The sequence below is a fragment of the Barbus barbus genome (assembly GCF_936440315.1).
Source record: "Barbus barbus genome assembly, chromosome: 3".
Classification (NCBI taxonomy): domain Eukaryota; kingdom Metazoa; phylum Chordata; class Actinopteri; order Cypriniformes; family Cyprinidae; genus Barbus; species Barbus barbus.
Genome location: NC_136731.1, coordinates 31,015,855 through 31,035,094, shown reverse-complemented (window position 1 = coordinate 31,035,094; position 19,240 = coordinate 31,015,855). Strand labels below are relative to the sequence as shown.

At 39.9% G+C, this 19,240-nt stretch overlaps 1 protein-coding gene and 1 pseudogene across 3 annotated transcripts in view; one reads left to right on the top strand and one right to left on the bottom strand.

The window, feature by feature from the left end:
* The window catches only part of LOC306849289 (multidrug resistance-associated protein 1-like), a 29,882-nt gene extending 23,175 nt beyond the window's left edge, over positions 1 to 6,707 (bottom strand). For both annotated transcript variants that reach the window (XM_079384219.1, XM_079384220.1), the window contains exons 1-9: positions 6,567 to 6,707; positions 4,722 to 4,898; positions 4,470 to 4,595; positions 4,076 to 4,213; positions 1,643 to 1,768; positions 1,505 to 1,566; positions 1,117 to 1,248; positions 804 to 1,031; positions 194 to 371 (exon numbers count right to left, since the gene is read on the bottom strand). In XM_079384219.1, coding sequence (XP_079240345.1) covers positions 194 to 371; positions 804 to 1,031; positions 1,117 to 1,248; positions 1,505 to 1,566; positions 1,643 to 1,768; positions 4,076 to 4,213; positions 4,470 to 4,595; positions 4,722 to 4,898; positions 6,567 to 6,614 — 1,215 coding nt within the window. In that variant the 5' untranslated portion in view covers positions 6,615 to 6,707. The remainder of the gene's footprint in view (positions 1 to 193; positions 372 to 803; positions 1,032 to 1,116; positions 1,249 to 1,504; positions 1,567 to 1,642; positions 1,769 to 4,075; positions 4,214 to 4,469; positions 4,596 to 4,721; positions 4,899 to 6,566) is intronic.
* Positions 6,708 to 7,483: 776 nt separating this feature from the next.
* Positions 7,484 to 18,009, top strand: LOC306858699 (annotated as a pseudogene). The gene is made up of 19 exons: positions 7,484 to 7,698; positions 7,874 to 8,004; positions 8,114 to 8,225; positions 8,376 to 8,547; positions 8,633 to 8,845; positions 8,950 to 9,092; positions 9,242 to 9,448; positions 9,570 to 9,674; positions 9,936 to 10,088; positions 10,230 to 10,478; positions 14,080 to 14,289; positions 14,382 to 14,594; positions 16,481 to 16,642; positions 16,727 to 16,855; positions 16,929 to 17,017; positions 17,111 to 17,234; positions 17,328 to 17,536; positions 17,610 to 17,718; positions 17,809 to 18,009. The product of its transcript is annotated as an uncharacterized misc_RNA (transcript).
* The last annotated feature ends 1,231 nt before the right edge of the window (positions 18,010 to 19,240 follow it).

The window sequence follows — 19,240 nt, the reverse complement described above, 5'->3', positions numbered from 1 at the left end:
TCAGGGCGCCCGAAGCACAACAGTGCTATATGTCGGCACGCTGCCCACGAGACTCTTGGCACAGACGGCATATTATTCACATTTGACATGCATTTTTTGAATCTCTGAGAACTCTAAGAAGTAACCTCCAAATCTGCATGAACACAATATTACTCCATGTTACAGACATTTTAGCAATCAAAAGTCCACTTACTTTCCTGTACACGGCACCAACAATGGCCGTACGCAACCTCATTCCTGTCACAAAGCAAACGTGGAAATATTTCTGCAGAATGAGGGTTTGCACACAGGTACAAACTAACAGCAGGGTGGTGTAGAAGTAGCCATGCCAAGTTGGGGCACTTGAATCATTCACAAACTGGATCAGCAGCCTAAGATAAAAAAGACCAAACTCACATGAGTATAAATTAATGTGTCAATCACGCAGCAGAATGCTGTTCTTCTGGATTCAAGTGCAAGAAAAGTGGGCAAACTGGTTAAAGGCTCACTGCCGAGACTTCAGGTGTTATTTTCAAAGGATTAGAGAGGGCTTAAACATGGTCCAGTGCACAATTTGATGGCACAACTTTTCAGCATGCCAAAACTAACTCTTCACTGGAGCTCTTTTAAGAACCACAGCTGTTGTTTTGACAGAGTGGCCTTCCCACAGAGTTAAAATCATTTCGAACCACATGACTGTGAAAAGGCAGAGGGCACACTTGCACTTTCCCCTGCAGAGAACTACTGCTGCTGGACTCAGCACAGATGGGAACGATACTATGTGGAAAAAAGAAATTGATGATTCCGATGCTGTACATTCATACCTGAGAATCTCTGGCCCAACAAACATCAGGATGTCGTGAATAATCTTATACAGAGAGCTGACAAGAAAGTATGGTCCAAAGGTTCGGCAGAGAGCGCAGAAGAGAGACGGCTCGCCAGTTTTCTGAAGGGTTTTTGCAAGCAAAATCTCTGACTCTTCTATTGGTTGTCCATCCTTCTTTTCTGCCCTTGCTGCTCTTTTGGGGGAGTAGAGTGTCTTGTCTACTGGCCTAACACAAAGGCACAACCCAGTCAGAGGATTAGTCATTTTTGTAGCATTTTTTTTTTAGCATTTAGTGGCCTCTCGCTTCTGACCTTTTGACCTTGTTGCATTCTTGGTCCCAGCGGCGCACTAGCTGTGGCACCACTCTTTGAGACTTATCCTCCGTGTTGAGCGACCACAGATCCTTCTCTTCCAGAGGCCTTTTATAACCCGTCATCATCAATCTATGAGGAAACAAAAGGAACATACATCAAGAAAAAACATCCAGTCTGAATACAAGCTTATACACAAGCAAAAAATGAAGGCTTCTTCAGAAACGATACTTTTACCTAACACAGACAGAAGAGAGAAGATAGAAATTTATGGGATGAATGGGATCAAGAAATTACATGAGCCAGAATGCACCTTCTAGATTTTTGTTGAGCAAAATTATTTTTTTAAAGAAAGAGTGATAGAGATGTAGTCATTTATTTTGCTCACCCTGTGATCCACCAGAAAGTGATTCTGGACAGGAATGAAGCTCCCAACTCTGGACATGGATTCTGTACAAAAACATTCACAACATTGGCCATCAATTCAACATTCATATACCTCTACCTTTAAGTAAAGTTCACTAACCAAGTCTTTGACAGCCTGTGAAAAGAGCGGAAGCTGGTCGGACAAGCAGGCCAGGATCAGGGAGATGAGCAGCATGGTGTAATATATGTAGAAGGTGGTATACTTGAACACATTCACACTGGCAGGCTGAAAGCAAAGACCAAACTACACTTTAAGGGTTTCCTCACATTTCAAACAAACCTGATTAGTTTTTTTTATCTGTACTTTAGAACTGACTGTCCTTTTGCAATTGATGAAATATGATTGAAAGATATTCTGCTGTAAATATGAGGGAAGTAAACCTAAAATGACTTTATATATAAATAAATACCAATGCTTAAGTCTACGGGATGACAATCCCGGCCATCCAACCCGAGAGTACAAAGAACAATGATGAGTAAGGGCTTTTGAATTTGTGATGAACCTTAATGCTCCATGATAAACTGAATCCAACGCCTGTAAACAATGCTTAGGTGCCTGCATATATACGATATCACAGTAATCCAACACTGACAAAAATGTAGCTGCTACCAATCTCTTCCTTGCTGCAAGAGAGAGACAATACTTGACTCTAAAAAAAAGGCCCAGTTTCGACTTTAATTTCATCACAAGGTGCTGAATATGAGGCCCAAAAGAAAGAGAATCATCAATTAAAAACCCCAGGTATTTATACTTGGATACTACTTCAATTTCCAAACCCTGAAGAGTAGTAATTGAGCATAAGTTTGAATGTGCAGACTTTCTTTTTGAAAACATCATAAATTTAGAACAAGTTTTAATTTGCTCAGTGTATGCTGAACTGCATCAAAATCAGATTGAAGATGATTCAAAGCCTGGTCCAATGTTGGTGCAGAAGAGTAAGTCACCATATCATCAGCGTATAGGTGAAAACTTGAATGTACAAGATTATTCCCAATATTATTAATATATAAAATAAATAATAATGGCCCAAGAACCGATCCCTGTGGTACGCCGATCTTTACATTCCGAGTACTAGAAGTGAGACCCTCTATATTTATACATTGAGATCTATCCGATAAGTAATTAACAAACCATCCAACAGTATTTACTGATAAACCTACGCTAAGTAGCCTCTGCTTCAAAATTTCATGATCTACGAGATCAAAAACCTTAGATAAATCAATAAAAAGAGCAGCACTATGGTTTTTATTATCCAATGAAACCATTAAATCATTTAATACTTTTATAATTGCTGTGGATGTACTGTTGTTTTTCCTAAAACCGGATTGGAACTCTGATAAGACATTTTTAGACGATAGAAACTCTTTTAATTGATCATTTACAAGCGATTCCAAAACCTTTGATAAAATAGACAATTTCGAAATAGGCCTATAATTATTCAATACAGTTGGATCACCCCCTTTAAATAATGGCCGAACATAAGCAGTTTTCCAGATAGAAGGAATTTCATTTGTAGATAAAGAAAGATTAAAAAGATAGGTTAGTGGTGGCGCAATAATATCAGCTGCCAAGTTTAAGAAATGTGGATCCAATTTATCTGGACCAGCCTGTTTCCTACTATCTAAAGATTTAAGTGCCTTATTAACCTCTGAAACTGTTACTGGATTAAAATCAAATAATTGATCTACCTTAAAATTATTTGCACTAGAGTAAACAGTTAAGGATTAACATGGGTCAAATTTTGGGACTCATGAAGTGAACCAATGGCTACAAAATGTTCATTTAAACAATCTATTATCTTAGCTTTATCCACAATTTTACATGAATCCTTAATAATACATGATGGAGAATCTGAATTTGAATGACTTCCAATGAGACTTTTAATATTTTTCCAAAGAATTTTTTAATTATTTCTATTATTTTAAGTTTCTAAAAGAAAGTAGTCAACCTTAGTCTTTCTAATTGCAGCAGTGGACATATTACGCAACTGTCTGAAAATCAACCAGTCTTCATTTAGATTAGTACTTCTGGCTTTAGACCAAGCCAAATTACGATCTCGAAGTAGATTTGACAATTTGGGGGTAAACCATGCTTTATGTCTACCTTTAACTCTAAATTTTCTAAAAGGAGCATGCTTATTTATAAAATAGGTAAAACTTTCATAAAAATAATTCCATGCACATTCAACTTCTGGAATAAGATAAATTTTTCCCCAATCAAAATTATATAAATCATGTAAAAAACCTTGTTCCTTAAAGTGTTTCATATCGCGTTTAGTAATAATACATGGTTTAGATTTGGGAATTTTTGTATTCCTAACCGTAGCAACTACACAGTGGTCACTTATATCATTTGCGAATACAGATGCCATGGAATATTTATGAGTTATGTATATATATACCCTTATATATTATGTATATATATATAAATACAAAGAGATAAATAAAATTTGTTATGTTTTTATATTAAATATATTTATATATAAGTTTATGAACTACAAAAACTGAGTTTTAATGCAACGGTCATATTTACCTCATTCAATGCATGCAGGATTTTGGAGCGAAAGGTGACTGTAGCGCACACTATAGCGATCAGCCAAAAATTGAGGATCACCCCTGAGGACTGGACCCCCTTCATCCGCTCATACTGGATCAAGTACGTAGCCAGCAACTAAAACACAACCAATTACAAAACACTTCAATTTTGTAAACATCAGGCTAAGAAAAAACCATGACTAGACAACTTTTGAAACCATAAACAATAATATGATATATGGGAGAATTGTTTAACTTGTTTCCCTTTGCTCGAGGCAAGTAAAGAGGAAACTTTTCATGGCATTTGAATATGAAATCAATGCAGAGCGAAGAATAATTGACTAGCAAAATAGTTAAATTCAGCACTTCCTTTTGTGAAAAACGTGTCTCACCATTGTAACGCCAAGCATTGTGGGACTGACTAGGTAGACTGGGGCTATTGTAGCACCATGGCTTCTTTCCCAGAAAGAGTAGAAAACATCTGCCCAGCAGATAAGCCATAGGGTAAACCCAATAACCTGTTGGAGGAGAGTCACATGACCTTGAAACAGCTGTTAACCTTGGCAGAGCTATCAGGAAACACCTCGCAGAGCACACTGCTACATAAAAAGCATTGTACCGGAATCCTGATTGTTAATACTTACTGTTTTGGCTCTGTTGAGGTGGGTCATGCATATGTATCCACGGTCATTTCTTTTGAGGTATAGAATGTAGAACGGTGCAAACAGCCATAGGTAGAGGCAGGGTATCCAAACCAGTACTGTGTTCTGGAAACATGGTGTCAGGTCTGGATTGTGTTTGCGCCATGTCCGGTTCCAATCCTGAGAGGACAAAAGACATGAGAGGAAAAAAGTTTTCATTTCATCTCCCATCGCTGGAGATTCTTTGGACAAAACCTAGAAACAAAGTAATAACTGGAGTAGACACAGAGCTCTAGGCCGCTCAGCAAAGCACACAAAGATCTAATAATGTGTGCAAGGAACAAACACTCGAGCAGATCTTTTAAGAGAACCAAACTCAAGGATCTTTTCTGCACAACAGAGCAGAGCAGAGAGTCTTCAGCTTCTTGACAAAAACAAGTCTCCTTCAAGTAGTGACATTCAAAACATGCCTGAAAAATGAACAGAACCTTTTCTTACAAAGAAAATCTAATCTTGTTCTCTGTAGGGAGCATCTCTTTCCATAATCCTGTCTCTGAGGAGGAATAATAGATCAATAAATAAAAGGGAAAAACAGATCAATAAATACAACGCTGCTCTGATAAATTTTCAAGACCAGGACATTAAATGCCATTTTCTTTACATTTGAAAATTAAAAATGATAAAAGCAAATAATACATTATTCCAATTGTAGGTTATTAATGTCATGGCAGTATTTGCTGTACCTTTAAATTAATGTAAAACAAAAAAGCTACACTTCACAAATTCCCAGTACTTTAACAAGGAAGAAAACATTTACTTAAACTTAAGTATGCTGCACTAATTTTATGGAGTGATTGTAATACAAAAATTGTAAAAAAAAATAATATTGTAAAAAAAAAAAACAATGTTTAAAAAAACTACTTTGTTAACCTTCATCATTATTATTATTATACATGTTTGTTTGTTTTTTTCACCCTATGCCTCCAAACCTTTCATTGATAATCTTTCATTGCATTGTAGCCTTCGACAAACAAAGGACTAACAATGTAAACATAAAAGCTGAGAGCATTTCAAGAAAAGTAACATGTTTTCTTGGCATGCAGTGATTCATAATTGAATGTTTTGGCCCCCTGATCCTGAAGGGCAAAATATACCTGCCTAAACCTGTCAGACGACAACTAATACTGATAATCCACTGACCTGTCAGACCTTGAACAAACTGGAACACAAATAAACAAGACTTAATTCTTTGTAAATATGACAAATAATTACATAAGTTCTCTAGTTAAATAGAAACTAGCATTAGAGGAGTTAGCTAACCAAAACAAGTCAGAGCAGTGACAAGTCAACTCTTCGGCTTCACACTGCGATACCGACACACACTGAGCGGGTGATCGTGTTATAAATCACTCTGACATGAGACGGTTAGACTGTCAAAGAGAAATATCAACACTACAGTATTAAAGTCCACAGAGAGTTATATGCATGTATGTTAGTTGCTGTGTCGCTAACCGGTTAGCTTAGCAACAGTGGTCGCGTCTCAAAACCTACTAAGCTGTCTAATGTTACCTAGGCATCAAAATTCGGAGTTATGGGCGCATTCAACCCAAACTCAACTCCTCGGACGTGAATTTGATGCCTGAAAATGCTCTGACCCCCACAACGACTGTCCAAACGCGCCTATCACGCCCCGAAATGATGCCTAGGTAGGCTGTTCGCTGTGTTTTGAGACACAGCCAAGTGTCTCCATGCTGCGGAACACAACCCGGTGAGCCTTGGCAATCTGCTGAAAACAAAATACAGTCGGAAAAATACAGTTCACGACAGTAGAACTGTTTATTTACTCACCCAAAGTGGATCAGAACCGTCCAAACTGCAGAAACTGTCAATACCCATTCGCCGCAGGAAGGATCTGTTACAGTGTGCTGGGTTTACACTGCCTCCGTTTCATAACCACTGCTCTCTGTGAGTGTTATGATGTTGAGCAGCAACATAACAGTGGGATGCATGAGCTGAAATATAGGGGGCGCTGTCACTTCATCAATTTAACAACTGACGTCCCAGCTAACCATAATACGTGTTTGTTACGTAACTGCAACGTAATTTGACGACCGAACTTTCGTTGTGACAACCGGAAAAGTGAAATGTTTAATATTACTAGTAACTACACTTATTAATGCAAAACTATAATAATTTTATGATTTAATTATCTTTATTTTTAATACCGCCCACACACCACCCCAAGCGCTACCAGATCTGCTTCTGGCGCCACCAACTTAGTGGCGCCACTGCTCTCAAAAGGTAGTCTGGAGCCCTGCTATATTTGCATTGCAAATGTGGTACAATTAAAATTACCATGCAAGTACTAAAAAAAAAAGTCAGCTGCTGAAATGTTACAAGGATAGTAGTACATAAGAACCGCACCAAAACAGTGACTCTAAAATGGTTATAAAAACCAAATATAAATACTTAGAATGTGTTTGACATTCAAAGAAAAAAATGAAAAAGAACTTACACAGCAAAAGATGCAGTGACCTGTGGCTAAATGGCCTTTGGTTTTATGTAGCTGTGATTGACACACAAACATAAGGGGAAAAAAGACAATAGCGTCGCTGAATATGAGTCAAATATTGCATATCTCTGTACAAATTAAAGTGTAACAACCAGGTACAAGAGCAGAACAATATGTGATCCAACCTCAACTACAATGGTGCATTCATTCATACTGATTCACTATCAATACACCCATACTGGCTGGAGTGCAGATGGTAGAGGAGAGAAACCAGCTACAAGCCAAACTACAGGAGGAGGCAGAGTTGTATGCAGAGTCTGAGGAGGTGAGGATACGGCTGGAGGCCAAGAAGCAAGAGCTGAAGGAAGTGCTGCAAGAGATGGAGGCTCGACTCGAGGAGGAGGAGGAGCGAAGCCAGGTCTTTCAGCAAGAGAAGGCGAATCTGCTACAACAACTCAAGGTTGAGCAGTGATTAGTTATCACAGACTAAGTGGAACAATACTGAGACTTTAATTTGCTAATTGTAATTTTACTATAACTTTTTCTCTCGCTCTCATTTTTGTCAAAGCATAAGATTTTCAAAAGAAAATGGAAAAAGTAAATAATAAAACTGTACTCATCTATTGTTTTGTGCAAGTTTTAGAGAAACATTTAGTAGAAGAAGAAAATGCCAGACAGAAGCTTCAACTGGAAAGTGGGGCTGCAGATGGGAAGATTAAGAAACTTGAGGAAGATCTTTTCATCGTGGAAGATCAAAACTGCAAGTTGCAGAAGGCTTGTATTGTGTTTCACCAGGCGGTAGTTTTATCTGGATCATCATTATACTTTTTGATAAAATGAATATCAGATCTGAGTAATATGACTGCTGCTTCTGTGTGTTTAGGAGAAGCAACAGTTGGAGGAGCGGTTAGCTGACTTTTGCTCCAACCTTGCTGAGGAGGAAGAGAAATCCAAAAACTTGACTAAACATGAATCTATGATTTCAGATCTTGAAGGTTTTTCATTGTGACTTTTGGTTTTATAGTATGGAATTCTCTGTAGTTGAAAATAATTTGAATCCTAACCAAATTAATTGCTATATCAAATAATAAGTAAATACCTCAAGTAAATACTGTGAAGCGTTTCCCATTTCTGTGTGTGTGCAGTTCGATTGAAGAAGGAAGAGAAAAGTCGGCAGGATGTAGAGAAAGCTAAACGTAAACTGGAGACTGAGTTTAATGATGTACAGGAACAACTGAAGGACATGCAGACCCAGATGGCAGAACTCAAGTCACAACAAGCCAGAGGTGAAGTGGAAATTCAGGAGCTTCAGGCATGGTACATTGTTACTCACACGACAGTTCAAAGATATTGCTTCACTGCTCATTGTAAATTGTAAACGGATCATCTGTATATTGACCAGCATAGAAAAAGAATCAGCTCAGAAGAGCAATGTTCTGAAAAAGATACAGGAAATGGACAGGCTAGTCTCAGAGCTTCAAGATGAGCTCGAAGCTGAGCGGGAGACTTGTAGAAAGTCAGAAAAGGCCAGAAAGGAGCTGGAAGAAGAGCTGTCGGCCCTGAGGACTGAACTGGAGGACTCACTAGACACCACAGCAGCACAACAAGAGCTACGGTGATTATTTAAATCTGTAACTTTCAAATAGTCATTAATTACTTTTTACCATTTACATGGAACACGGTAGAGTAGATTTTAGTCTTAGCCTCTTTTTTGGACAGGGCTAAGAGAGAGCAGGAGGTGGCAATGATGAAGAAGTTGATAGAAGAGGAAGGCCGAAGCCATGAGGCTCAAGTAAATGAGATGAAACAAAAACATGCTCAGACTGTAAATGAACTTGGTGAACAGCTAGCAAACCAAACGGGTAAGAAAACTGCTTAGCACTGGCATATAACAAAAAATGACAGTGCTAAAACAACATTAACCATTCAATTAGGTACTTCAGTACTTTTAATCTCTTAAGTAATATCCTGCGAAATGATTAAATGAAATCAATTTGAGCCTGAAACACAGGCCAAGGCCAGTCTGGAGAAGGCGAAACAGGCCTTAGAGAAGGAGGCTGTAGACTTGAATGGAGACCTTCGTTCATTGAGTAATGCCAAGCAGGATGTGGAACAGAAGAAGAAAAAGGTGGAGACCCAGCTTGCTGATCTTCAGACTCGATTCAGTGAAAGCGAAAAGAAGAGGGAAGAGCTTGGAGATGCATTGTCTAAACTGACTGTGAGTTTTACATTCAGACATGTGCTCTAAATAAACACCCATAAATGATTACTATAGATTCAATGCAGGGTTTCTATATAGAAACACCTGATTTATGGATGTCTTTTGTAAAAACACTCAGATGGAGTATAACAATGTGAATAACATCCTCAATGAAGCAGAGAGCAAGAACATCAAACTGGGTAAAGATGTTGCAAGTCTCAACTCACAGCTCCAGGATACACAGGTATTTTATCATCTAAAGCAGGTGTTTTCAAACTGGAGTCATTAGAAAAGTTCTGAAAAAAATAAACATTTCATTGTGATTTCCAAACACTGAAGTCATTTTTTTTATTTTATTGTCAGCTAAAAAAACATCTGACAACATCTGTTTTTTTCTTCCTTTATATTTTAGGAATCATAATTAGGGTTTAAAAAAGAATTGTGACAGAATTATGATTTTTGAGAAGCACTTAGCTCTTGATGTTATGCCTATCTGCTTATTTAGGACTTACTTGCTGAGGAGACCCGTCAAAAACTTAATTTTTCCACTCGGCTACGTCAAATGGAGGATGAACGAAACAGTCTGCTGGAACAAATAGAAGAAGAGGCAGAAGTCCGAAGGAATGTGGAGAGACAGGCCTCCAGCCTTACCACACAGGCCAGTCACTCGCATTTGCAAAGAACACCCTCAAAAATTTCATTAAGCATCCCAGTATATGACAATTAGTTATGCCAAAATAAATTAAAAAATGTACAAATGGGGCAAATTTCATTTACAATAAGTTTGCTTCTACTATAGTTGTCAGATGCAAAGAAGAAGCTGGATGAGTACTCCAGCAATTTCCAAATGCTTGAAGAAAGCAAGAGAAGGCTACAGAGGGATCTGGAAGCCACAATTGGAGAGTTTGAGGAGAAAGCTGCAGCCTATGACAAGCTAGAGAAGACCAAGAATCATCTTCAGCAGGAGTTGGAGGATGTGCTGATGGACCTGGACAGCCAGAGACAGCTGGTTTCAAATCTGGAGAAGAAACAACGGAAATTTGATCAGGTTGCATTTCTATGCGTCAGCTATTTTCTTAATTTCGTCAGCACAATTAATTCAATTCAATTTAAGTTTATTTGTATAGCGCTTTTCTTGATGCAAATGATTGCAAAGCAGCTTTACAGAAAATTAAAGGGGTCATATGATGCTTTTTTTAAAGATCATTATTTTGTGTATTTGGTGTAACAGAATATGTTGATATGTTTTATTGTTCAAAACACATTATTTTTCAAATACTGTACATTATTGCAGGTCCTCTATGCCCCGCCTCTCTTAAAAAGCTTAGTTTTCTACAAAGCCCCTCCTTCCGACAAGCACAGTCTGCTCTGATTGGCCAACTGGCACAGTGCATTGTGATTGGCCGAACACCACAAGCGTAACGCCCCTTTCCACAATCGCAAACCTCAGCTTTCAAAACTATAGTAAAGAAAGACAGTTAATAATGTCCTTAGTTTTACCATCAGTTCAAGCTCGAGAGGGGAACAGAGTCGCGTGACAGACACAGTGATGAAGCTCATATGTGTTTGAACACAAGCCGCGATTGTGTGACCATTTCTCCCTCTCTCTCTCACACACACACACACACGAACGACGCTGCGCTGTGACTCTCTCTCTCTCTCTCTCACACACACACACACGACGCTGCGCTGTGACTCTCTCTCTCACACACACGCACACAAACACGACGCTGCGCTGTGGCTCTCACTCTCTCTCACACACACACACACACACAAACGACGCTGCGCTGTGACTCTCTCTCTCACACACACACACACACAAACGACGCTGCGCTGTGACTCTCTCTCTCTCTCACACACACACACGACGCTGCGCTGTGGCTCTCACTCTCTCTCTCTCACACACACACGACGCTGCGCTGTGGCTCTCACTCTCTCTCTCAACACACACACGCAAACGACGCTGCGCTGTGACTCTCTCTCTCACACACACACACACACAAACGACGCTGCGCTGTGACTCTCTCTCTCACACACACACACACACAAACGACGCTGCGCTGTGACTCTCTCTCTCTCTCACACACACACACGACGCTGCGCTGTGGCTCTCACTCTCTCTCTCACACACACACGACGCTGCGCTGTGGCTCTCACTCTCTCTCTCAACACACACACGCAAACGACGCTGCGCTGTGACTCTCTCTCTCACACACACACACACACACACACACACACACACACACACACACACACACAAACGACGCTGCGCTGTGACTCTCTCTCTCTCTCACACACACACACGACGCTGCGCTGTGACTCTCTCTCTCACACACACACACGACGCTGCGCTGTGACTCTCTCTCTCACACACACACACACACACACACACACACGACGCTGCGCTGTGACTCTCTCTCTCACACACAAACACACACAAGACGCGCAAAATTCTGCATTTAAACAGTCAATAGTAAATACTTAAACTAATAACAAAACATACAGTCTCTGATTCAGAAACACCAGATTGTCAGAGCAAAGTCAGAATTACCTCCTCTCCTAGGTTCAGGAAACAGTCATTATAAAATGCTTTTGCCTTCACCTAGAAACACACAGCTCCCTGTCATGGCTGCACCAACACTAACTGCAGTTACTGAAACCACGCCTTCTTTCCTCGCATCAACATTTGGGCTGCATTATGCAAATATTTCCACATCCTGACATAGACATGTGGGGGCGTGTTTGAATGAGTCGTTTTAGGGGGGCGTGGCAGAGTCTTAACTTTGACAAAGAATATCTCTTTGGTTTTGAGACTTTAGTCTTTGCAACTTCAGGGATCTTATCTATGCACAATCAGCTTGTAACACTCCAAAGACAAAGCAAAACTTGAAATCGCATCATATGACTCCTTTAAGTTTCTACATTATATTTAGTAATAGCTTATCAGTGGTGGCTATCTCAAGTTGATGTCCATATGGCGGAAATGTATGGTAAAAATCAAGCAGTTAGTTAATGTCATGTAATGCAAAATTTGGTAGTTTTGTATGTTGTCTGAGGCTTGGCATTATTTGAGATCCTCTGGGGGGTTGGCATCATCTCTTCTCAGGTGTTTGTAAGGGCTGGATCCAGACTGAAGCTTGTGTAATTTCTAGTTACCATGGGATGCCAATCCCTTGGGAGAAACAGAAGCCTCTTTCACACAGAGATTCCGGAAAATACACGGGTAATGTGTTCCGGGAATCATCCCGGGATCGTTTGATTTTGGTTTATTCACACTGCCAGTGATTTTCCGGAATCTTTGTGTGCGTTCACACACAACCTGTAAAGATCCCGTAAAGACACGTGACATTTCATGTGACGTGAATGCGCCGCACACCATTTCACTAAATTGGCGAATGATTTCAGCTTCAGCGCGGATAGTGAGGAGCTCCGATCGCTGCTTCATTCCAGTTTACACATTTTTCGTTGTGTGAATGTTGATCTGCCTTCAAAACACCTGATAAAAGAGTCACATGATAACGCGCGTCATCAGCCTTTGGCATTGGTTCTGGCTTTTGTTCACACAGCGGTCGTTCCGGGACTGAACCCGGCAATGTTACTAGGTCCCCAATCCGGGATCGATCCCGGAATCAATCCCGGGACGTGTTTGCGTTCACACAGAAGGCACTCCGGCAATTTTCCGAGACCAATGTGCAGTGTGAAATGGGCTAGAGAAGGTAATAGAGAAAAAAATAGCGTAGCTACTGTTCCAACTGAGCAAAAAATTATGTGTTCAACCCAAGCAAAAGAATGAAACTGTGCATTTGATCAGATATTTTTTGAGACACATTATGTGAATGCTTGGCTAAAGAGTGTGTCTGAACCCCAAACGTTATCAGGAAGGCTATTCCAGAGTTTGGGAGCCAAATGTGAAAAAGCTCTACCTCCTTTAGTGGACTTTGCTATCCTAGGTACTACCAAAATTCCAGAGTTTTGCAACCTTAGGGAGCATGATGGATTGTAGCGTGACAGAAGACAAGTTAGGTACGCAGGAGCTAAACCATTTAGGGCTTTAAAAGTAGTAAGTAGTAATATTTTGTAACTGATACAGAACTTAATAGGTAGCCAGTGCAGAGACTGTAAAATTAGGGTAATATGATCATATTTTCTTGACCTTTCTAAAGACTCTAGCAGCTGCATTTTGGACTACCTGTACCTTGTTTATTGAAGATGCAGGACAACCACCTAGCAGTGCATTACAATAGTCCAGTCTAGAGGTCATGAATGCATGAACTAGCTTTTCTGCATCAGAAACAGGTAACGTGTTTCGAAGCTTGGCAATGTTTCTAAGATGGAAGAATGCTGTTTTTGTAACATGGGAAATATGATTTTCAAAGGACAATTTACTGTCTAATATAACACCCAAATTTTTGACTGTAGAGGAAGTAACAGTACATCTCTCTAGAAGCAAATTTTAATCTAGGAGATTCTGTGTACTTTTTTTTTGGTCCAATAAGAAATATCTCGGTCTTATCCGAATTTAATAGGAGAAAATTACTGGTCATCCAGTCTTTTACATTTTTAACACACTCTGTTATCTTAGATAATTTAGAGGTTTCATCTGGTCTTGTTAAAATGACTGCTATTAAGTGATTTTTTATCTCATTAAGATGCTTGCTGATGAGACCATCTCCAGCAAGTATGCTCAGGAGCGTGACTGCGCAGAGGCAGAGGCACGGGAGAAAGAGACCAAATGTTTGGCCCTCATCCGAGCACTCGAAGAATCCCAGGGTTCCTTTCGAGAGTTAGAGAAACTCAACAAGACACTTCGCACTGAGATGGAAGATCTGATCAGTTCAAAGGACGACGTGGGCAGAAATGTAAGTTGTGTTTTACAGTAGCATGAATCACATGAATCAACACAGTTGTCAGAAATTAGATTACTGAATGTTGCGTATAAAAACTACGGAAGGTCCATGAGCTGGAGAAGGCAAAACGTGGATTGGAGGCTCGAGTAGAAGAGATGACGATTCAAATGGAGGAACTTGAGGATGAATTACAGACTGCAGAGGATGCTAAACTCCATCTGGAAGTCAATATGCAGTCCCTCAAAGTCCAGTTTCAAAGAGACCTGCAGGTCAGAGAGGAGCAAAATGAAGAGAAGAGGAAACAACTGCTCAAGCAGGTGAAGATAGATTTCTTTGATTTTATTTTTGTTGCTCAATGGGTAAGCAATATCTGATTTTGTAGGTCTTCCTGAACTGCATGACACTTCTCGTAGACTCCTTACTCTCCTCCAGTCAGCAATTGGGGAAAAAAGTTCTTCTGTTGTAATACAAACTGTACAAATTGTGAATAAAAACAGAATGCAATGATGTGGAAGTTTCAAATTTCAATATTTTATTCAGAATACAACATAGATGACATATCAAATGTTTAAACTGAGAAAATGTATCATTTTAAGGGAAAAATAAGTTTATTTTAAATTTCATGGCATCAACACATCTCAAAAAAGTTCGGACAAGGCCATGTTTACCACTGTGTGGCATCCCCTCTTCTTTTTATAACAGTCTGCAAACGTCTGGGGACTGAGGAGACAAGTTGCTCAAGTTTAGGAATAGGAATGTTGTCCCATTCTTGTATAATACAGGCTTCTAGTTGCTCAACTGTCTTAGGTCATCTTTGTCGCATCTTCCTCTTTATGATGCGCCAAATGTTTTCTATGGGTGAAAGATCTGGACTGCAGGCTGGCCATTTCAGTACCCGGATCCTCCTTCTATGCAGCCATGATGTTGTAATTGATGCAGTATGTGGTCTGGCATTGTCATGTTGGAAAATGCAAGGTCTTCCCTGAAAGAGACAACATCTGGATGGGAGCATATGTTGTTCTAGAACTTGGATATACCTTTCAGCATTGATGGTGCCTTTCCAGATGTGTAAGCTGCCCATGCCACACGCACTCATGCAACCCCATACCATCAGAGATGCAGGCTTCTGAACTGAGCGCTGATAACAACTTGGGTTGTCCTTGTCCTCTTTAGTCCGGATGACATGGTGTCCCAATTTTCCAAAAAGAACTTCAAATTTTGATTCGTCTGACCACAGAACAGTTTTCCACTTTGCCACAGTCCATTTTAAATAAGCCTTGGCCCAGAGAAAACGCCTGCGCTTCTGGATCATGTTTAGATATGGCTTCTTTTTTGACCTATAGAGCTTTAGTCGGCAACGGCGAATGGCACGGTGGATTGTGTTCACCGACAATGTTTTCTGGAAGTATTCCTGAGCCCATGTTGTGATTTCCATTACAGTAGCATTCCTGTATGTGATGCAGTGCCGTCTAAGGGCCCGAAGATCACGGGCATACAGTATGGTTTTACAGCCTTGACCCTTACGCACAGAGATTGTTCCAGATTCTCTGAATCTTTGGATGATATTATGCACTGTAGATGATGATAACTTCAAACTCTTTGCCATTTTTCTCTGAGAAACTCCTTTCTGATATTGCTCCACTATTTTTCGCCGCAGCATTGGGGGAATTGATGATCCTCTTGCCATCTTGACTTCTGAGAGACACTGCCACTCTGAGAGGCTCTTTTTATACCCAATCATGTTGCCAATTGACCTAATAAGTTGCAAATTGGTCCTCCAGCTGTTTCTTATATGTACATTTAACTTTTCCGGCCTCTTATTGCTACCCGTCCCAACTTTTTTGGAATATGTAGCTGTCATGAAATCCAAAATGAGCCAATATTTGGCATGACATTTCAAAATGTCTCACTTTCAACATTTGATATGTTATCTATATTCTATTGTGAATAAAATATAAGTTTATGAGATTTGTAAATTATTGCATTCCTTTTTTATTCGTAATTTGTACAGTGTCCCAACTTTTTTGGAATCGGGTTTGTATTATTTTATAATATATATATATATATATATCTATCTATCTATCTATCTATCTATCTATCTATCTATCTATCTATCTATCTATCTATCTATCTATCTCTATCTATATCTATCTATCTATATATCTATATATATAAATATAATATTTTCTCACTTGACACACAGGTATGTGAGCTTGAGACTGAGCTAGAAGACGAGCAGAAAATGATAACTTCATTGGCAGCTGCCAAGAAGAAACTTGAGGGAGATTTGCAGGACCTTGAAGACCAAGTTGATGCAATCAGTAGGGCGAGGGATGAGGCCATTAAACAGCTTCGCAAGACTCAGGTCAGAGGGTCAAACCTTCAAATTCTTTTGGAGTTTCCCAAGCCTTTATTAAACTTCATCTGTTAGCTTTCTTCCCCATAACAGACGCAGATGAAAGATTCCCAGAGGGAGCAGGAAGATGCGAGAGCATCCCACAAGGAGGTTCTTTCCGAAGCTAGAGAATCTGAGAGAAAGGCCAGAGCCATGGAGGCAGAAATCTTACACCTACAGGAGGTATAGATGATACCAAATGGCTGATTGCAATAGGCTTAAAAATCTTGCCATACAATTGTCAATTTCTTCGTAGGAGCTGGCTACAGCAGAGAGAACCCGCAAACAGGCTGAGCGAGAGAGAGATGAGATAGCAGGGGAGATGGCAAGTGATTCATTTGGAAAGTATGTTGATATTTGCAAAATGGAAAAATGAAATTACAATCATTTGAATTTTAAAACTGTAAAATACAATATGCAATGACTGTCCACTGATAGATCTGGCATGTCTGATGAGAGGCGTCGCCTGGAAGCCAAAATTCAACAGCTGGAAGAGGAACTTGATGAGGAACAGGCAAACATTGAGACGCTCAATGAGAGACTGCAGAGAAGTGTGAAGGAGGTGATTGGGTTAATGTACCATTCATCCACTTGTATGCTGTAGTGAAGGTGTTCTTTTGAGGCGATAACGCAGATCGTTTTCATCTATAACTAGGTGGATCAGCTGACCAGCGAGCTACATGTTGAACGCTCCAATGCTCAGAGGATGGAGAGTGGCTGGCAGCAAATGGAGAGGCAGAACAAAGAGCTGAGGGCCAAGCTGCTGGAGATGGAGGGACAGGTCAAGTCCAAGCAACGGGCTTCTATAGCTGCACTGGAGACTAAGTTACAACAAATGGAGGACCAAGTGGACCATGAGAGCAGGTAAGATCATCAGTGTTAAGATGGATTTGGATGTAAAGACAAAGGGATTCCAACTAGACATTTTTTGTAACAGGGAGAGACAAACTATTGCCAAGGCCATGCGTCAGAAAGACAAGAAACTAAAAGAACTGACGATTCAGATAGAGGATGAACGAAAACAGACAGAGCAATTTAAGGACCAGGTATGAAGTATTCTTTTTCAGCATTTGAGTTTTTGATTTTCCATGTCTTCTCATAACTTTGACAAGTGACTGATGTCATCCTTCCTGTAGGCTGAAAAAGCAAATCTGTGAGCAAGACAGCTTAAGCTGCAGGTGGAGGAGAGCGATGAGGAGTCTCAGCGTGCCACTACTGCCCGTCGTAAACTTCAGAAAGAGCTGAATGAGGCCACTGAGGCCAATGATGCCCTGATCCGAGAAGTGTCTTCACTCAGGAGCAAACTCAGGTTGTTCTGCAGTAACCCCTTTCTGTAATGTGAAACCAGAATCCCATTTATTGACATCCTCCTTATTGCATTCTACAGTAACATACATTAAGAGACATAAGTTTGCATTGGGTTTGTTTGGAGATGTGTGGTTTCTTAATTCTTTGTATGTTCCTCAGGCGTGGCAGTGACTCATCTTTCAGCAGTCCATTAAGGCATAGTGGAGGTGGGAGCTTTAGAAGAACACGCAGGAGCATGATGGAAACATCTGAGGTCCCAGAAGATGACGGTCCTGCTACTCCTGTGCATCAACCTGAGGAACCTCAAATCGAGCCAATCAATGGCACCAAGGATGACAACTAAAGAATTAATTCCCAAAGCCTTTCACTATCTGTTTTTGCCATTTCTGAATTATAATTTATGTTTATTTAATCTTGACTATCTCCTAAAACGAGGTTTGGTATTTATGTGTGTGCTTCACTGATTCCAACACCTGACTAATTCTAATGGGGTTTTTACACTCAGAATGTACCATGGTACCTCCATGGTTTTTGATCATGTACCATAGCAATACCATATTCTATCAACTGTTCAATGGCATAGTATTTATCAAAGTACTACAAAGTGATACTAAAAGTGATACCACACTGTACCATGGTATGTATTGTTATTACTACATGTTATGCATTAAGGGGGTAATTTGCCATTTTCAAGTTGAGGCTTTAATAAAACTTGGCTGGCAAGGGAGTAGAAATTGAGGGTAGGTCTACATAACTGGAGAAACCACAGAAAACCCCTGTGGCATTCCCTTTTGCCAAAAACTTAAACACCCATAATGCATCTTTAATCCACTGTTCATGTTCAATCTGTATTTTTAACAAAATCCCTGGAAATGTCTGAAGTCTGCCAGATGATGCAAAATGACAACTAAAACTACAGATCAAACTTCTGCATTCCTGCTGACAAATTAACTGGGATATCTGGGTGCAGGTAACATGGAGAAAGAGTACACATTCATTTACATACAATACCGACACTGCAACAATGCAAAGCTGGATGGAAATCTGCAAACTTATCCTTTAAAGAGATGTTTTGAAAAAAATTACGTTTGTCAAAGTTTTCTTAATTCAAAGTGCATGTCGCTTTTGTTGACCTAAATTGTATTTTTTGCTTCAACATAGATCAATAGCTGTGCCTTGCATGTGATACATTTAGGACCATAACCAAGAGTTCTATCATTTCTCTAACAATACTATTTCTGTAGGGAAATAAAAGTCAAA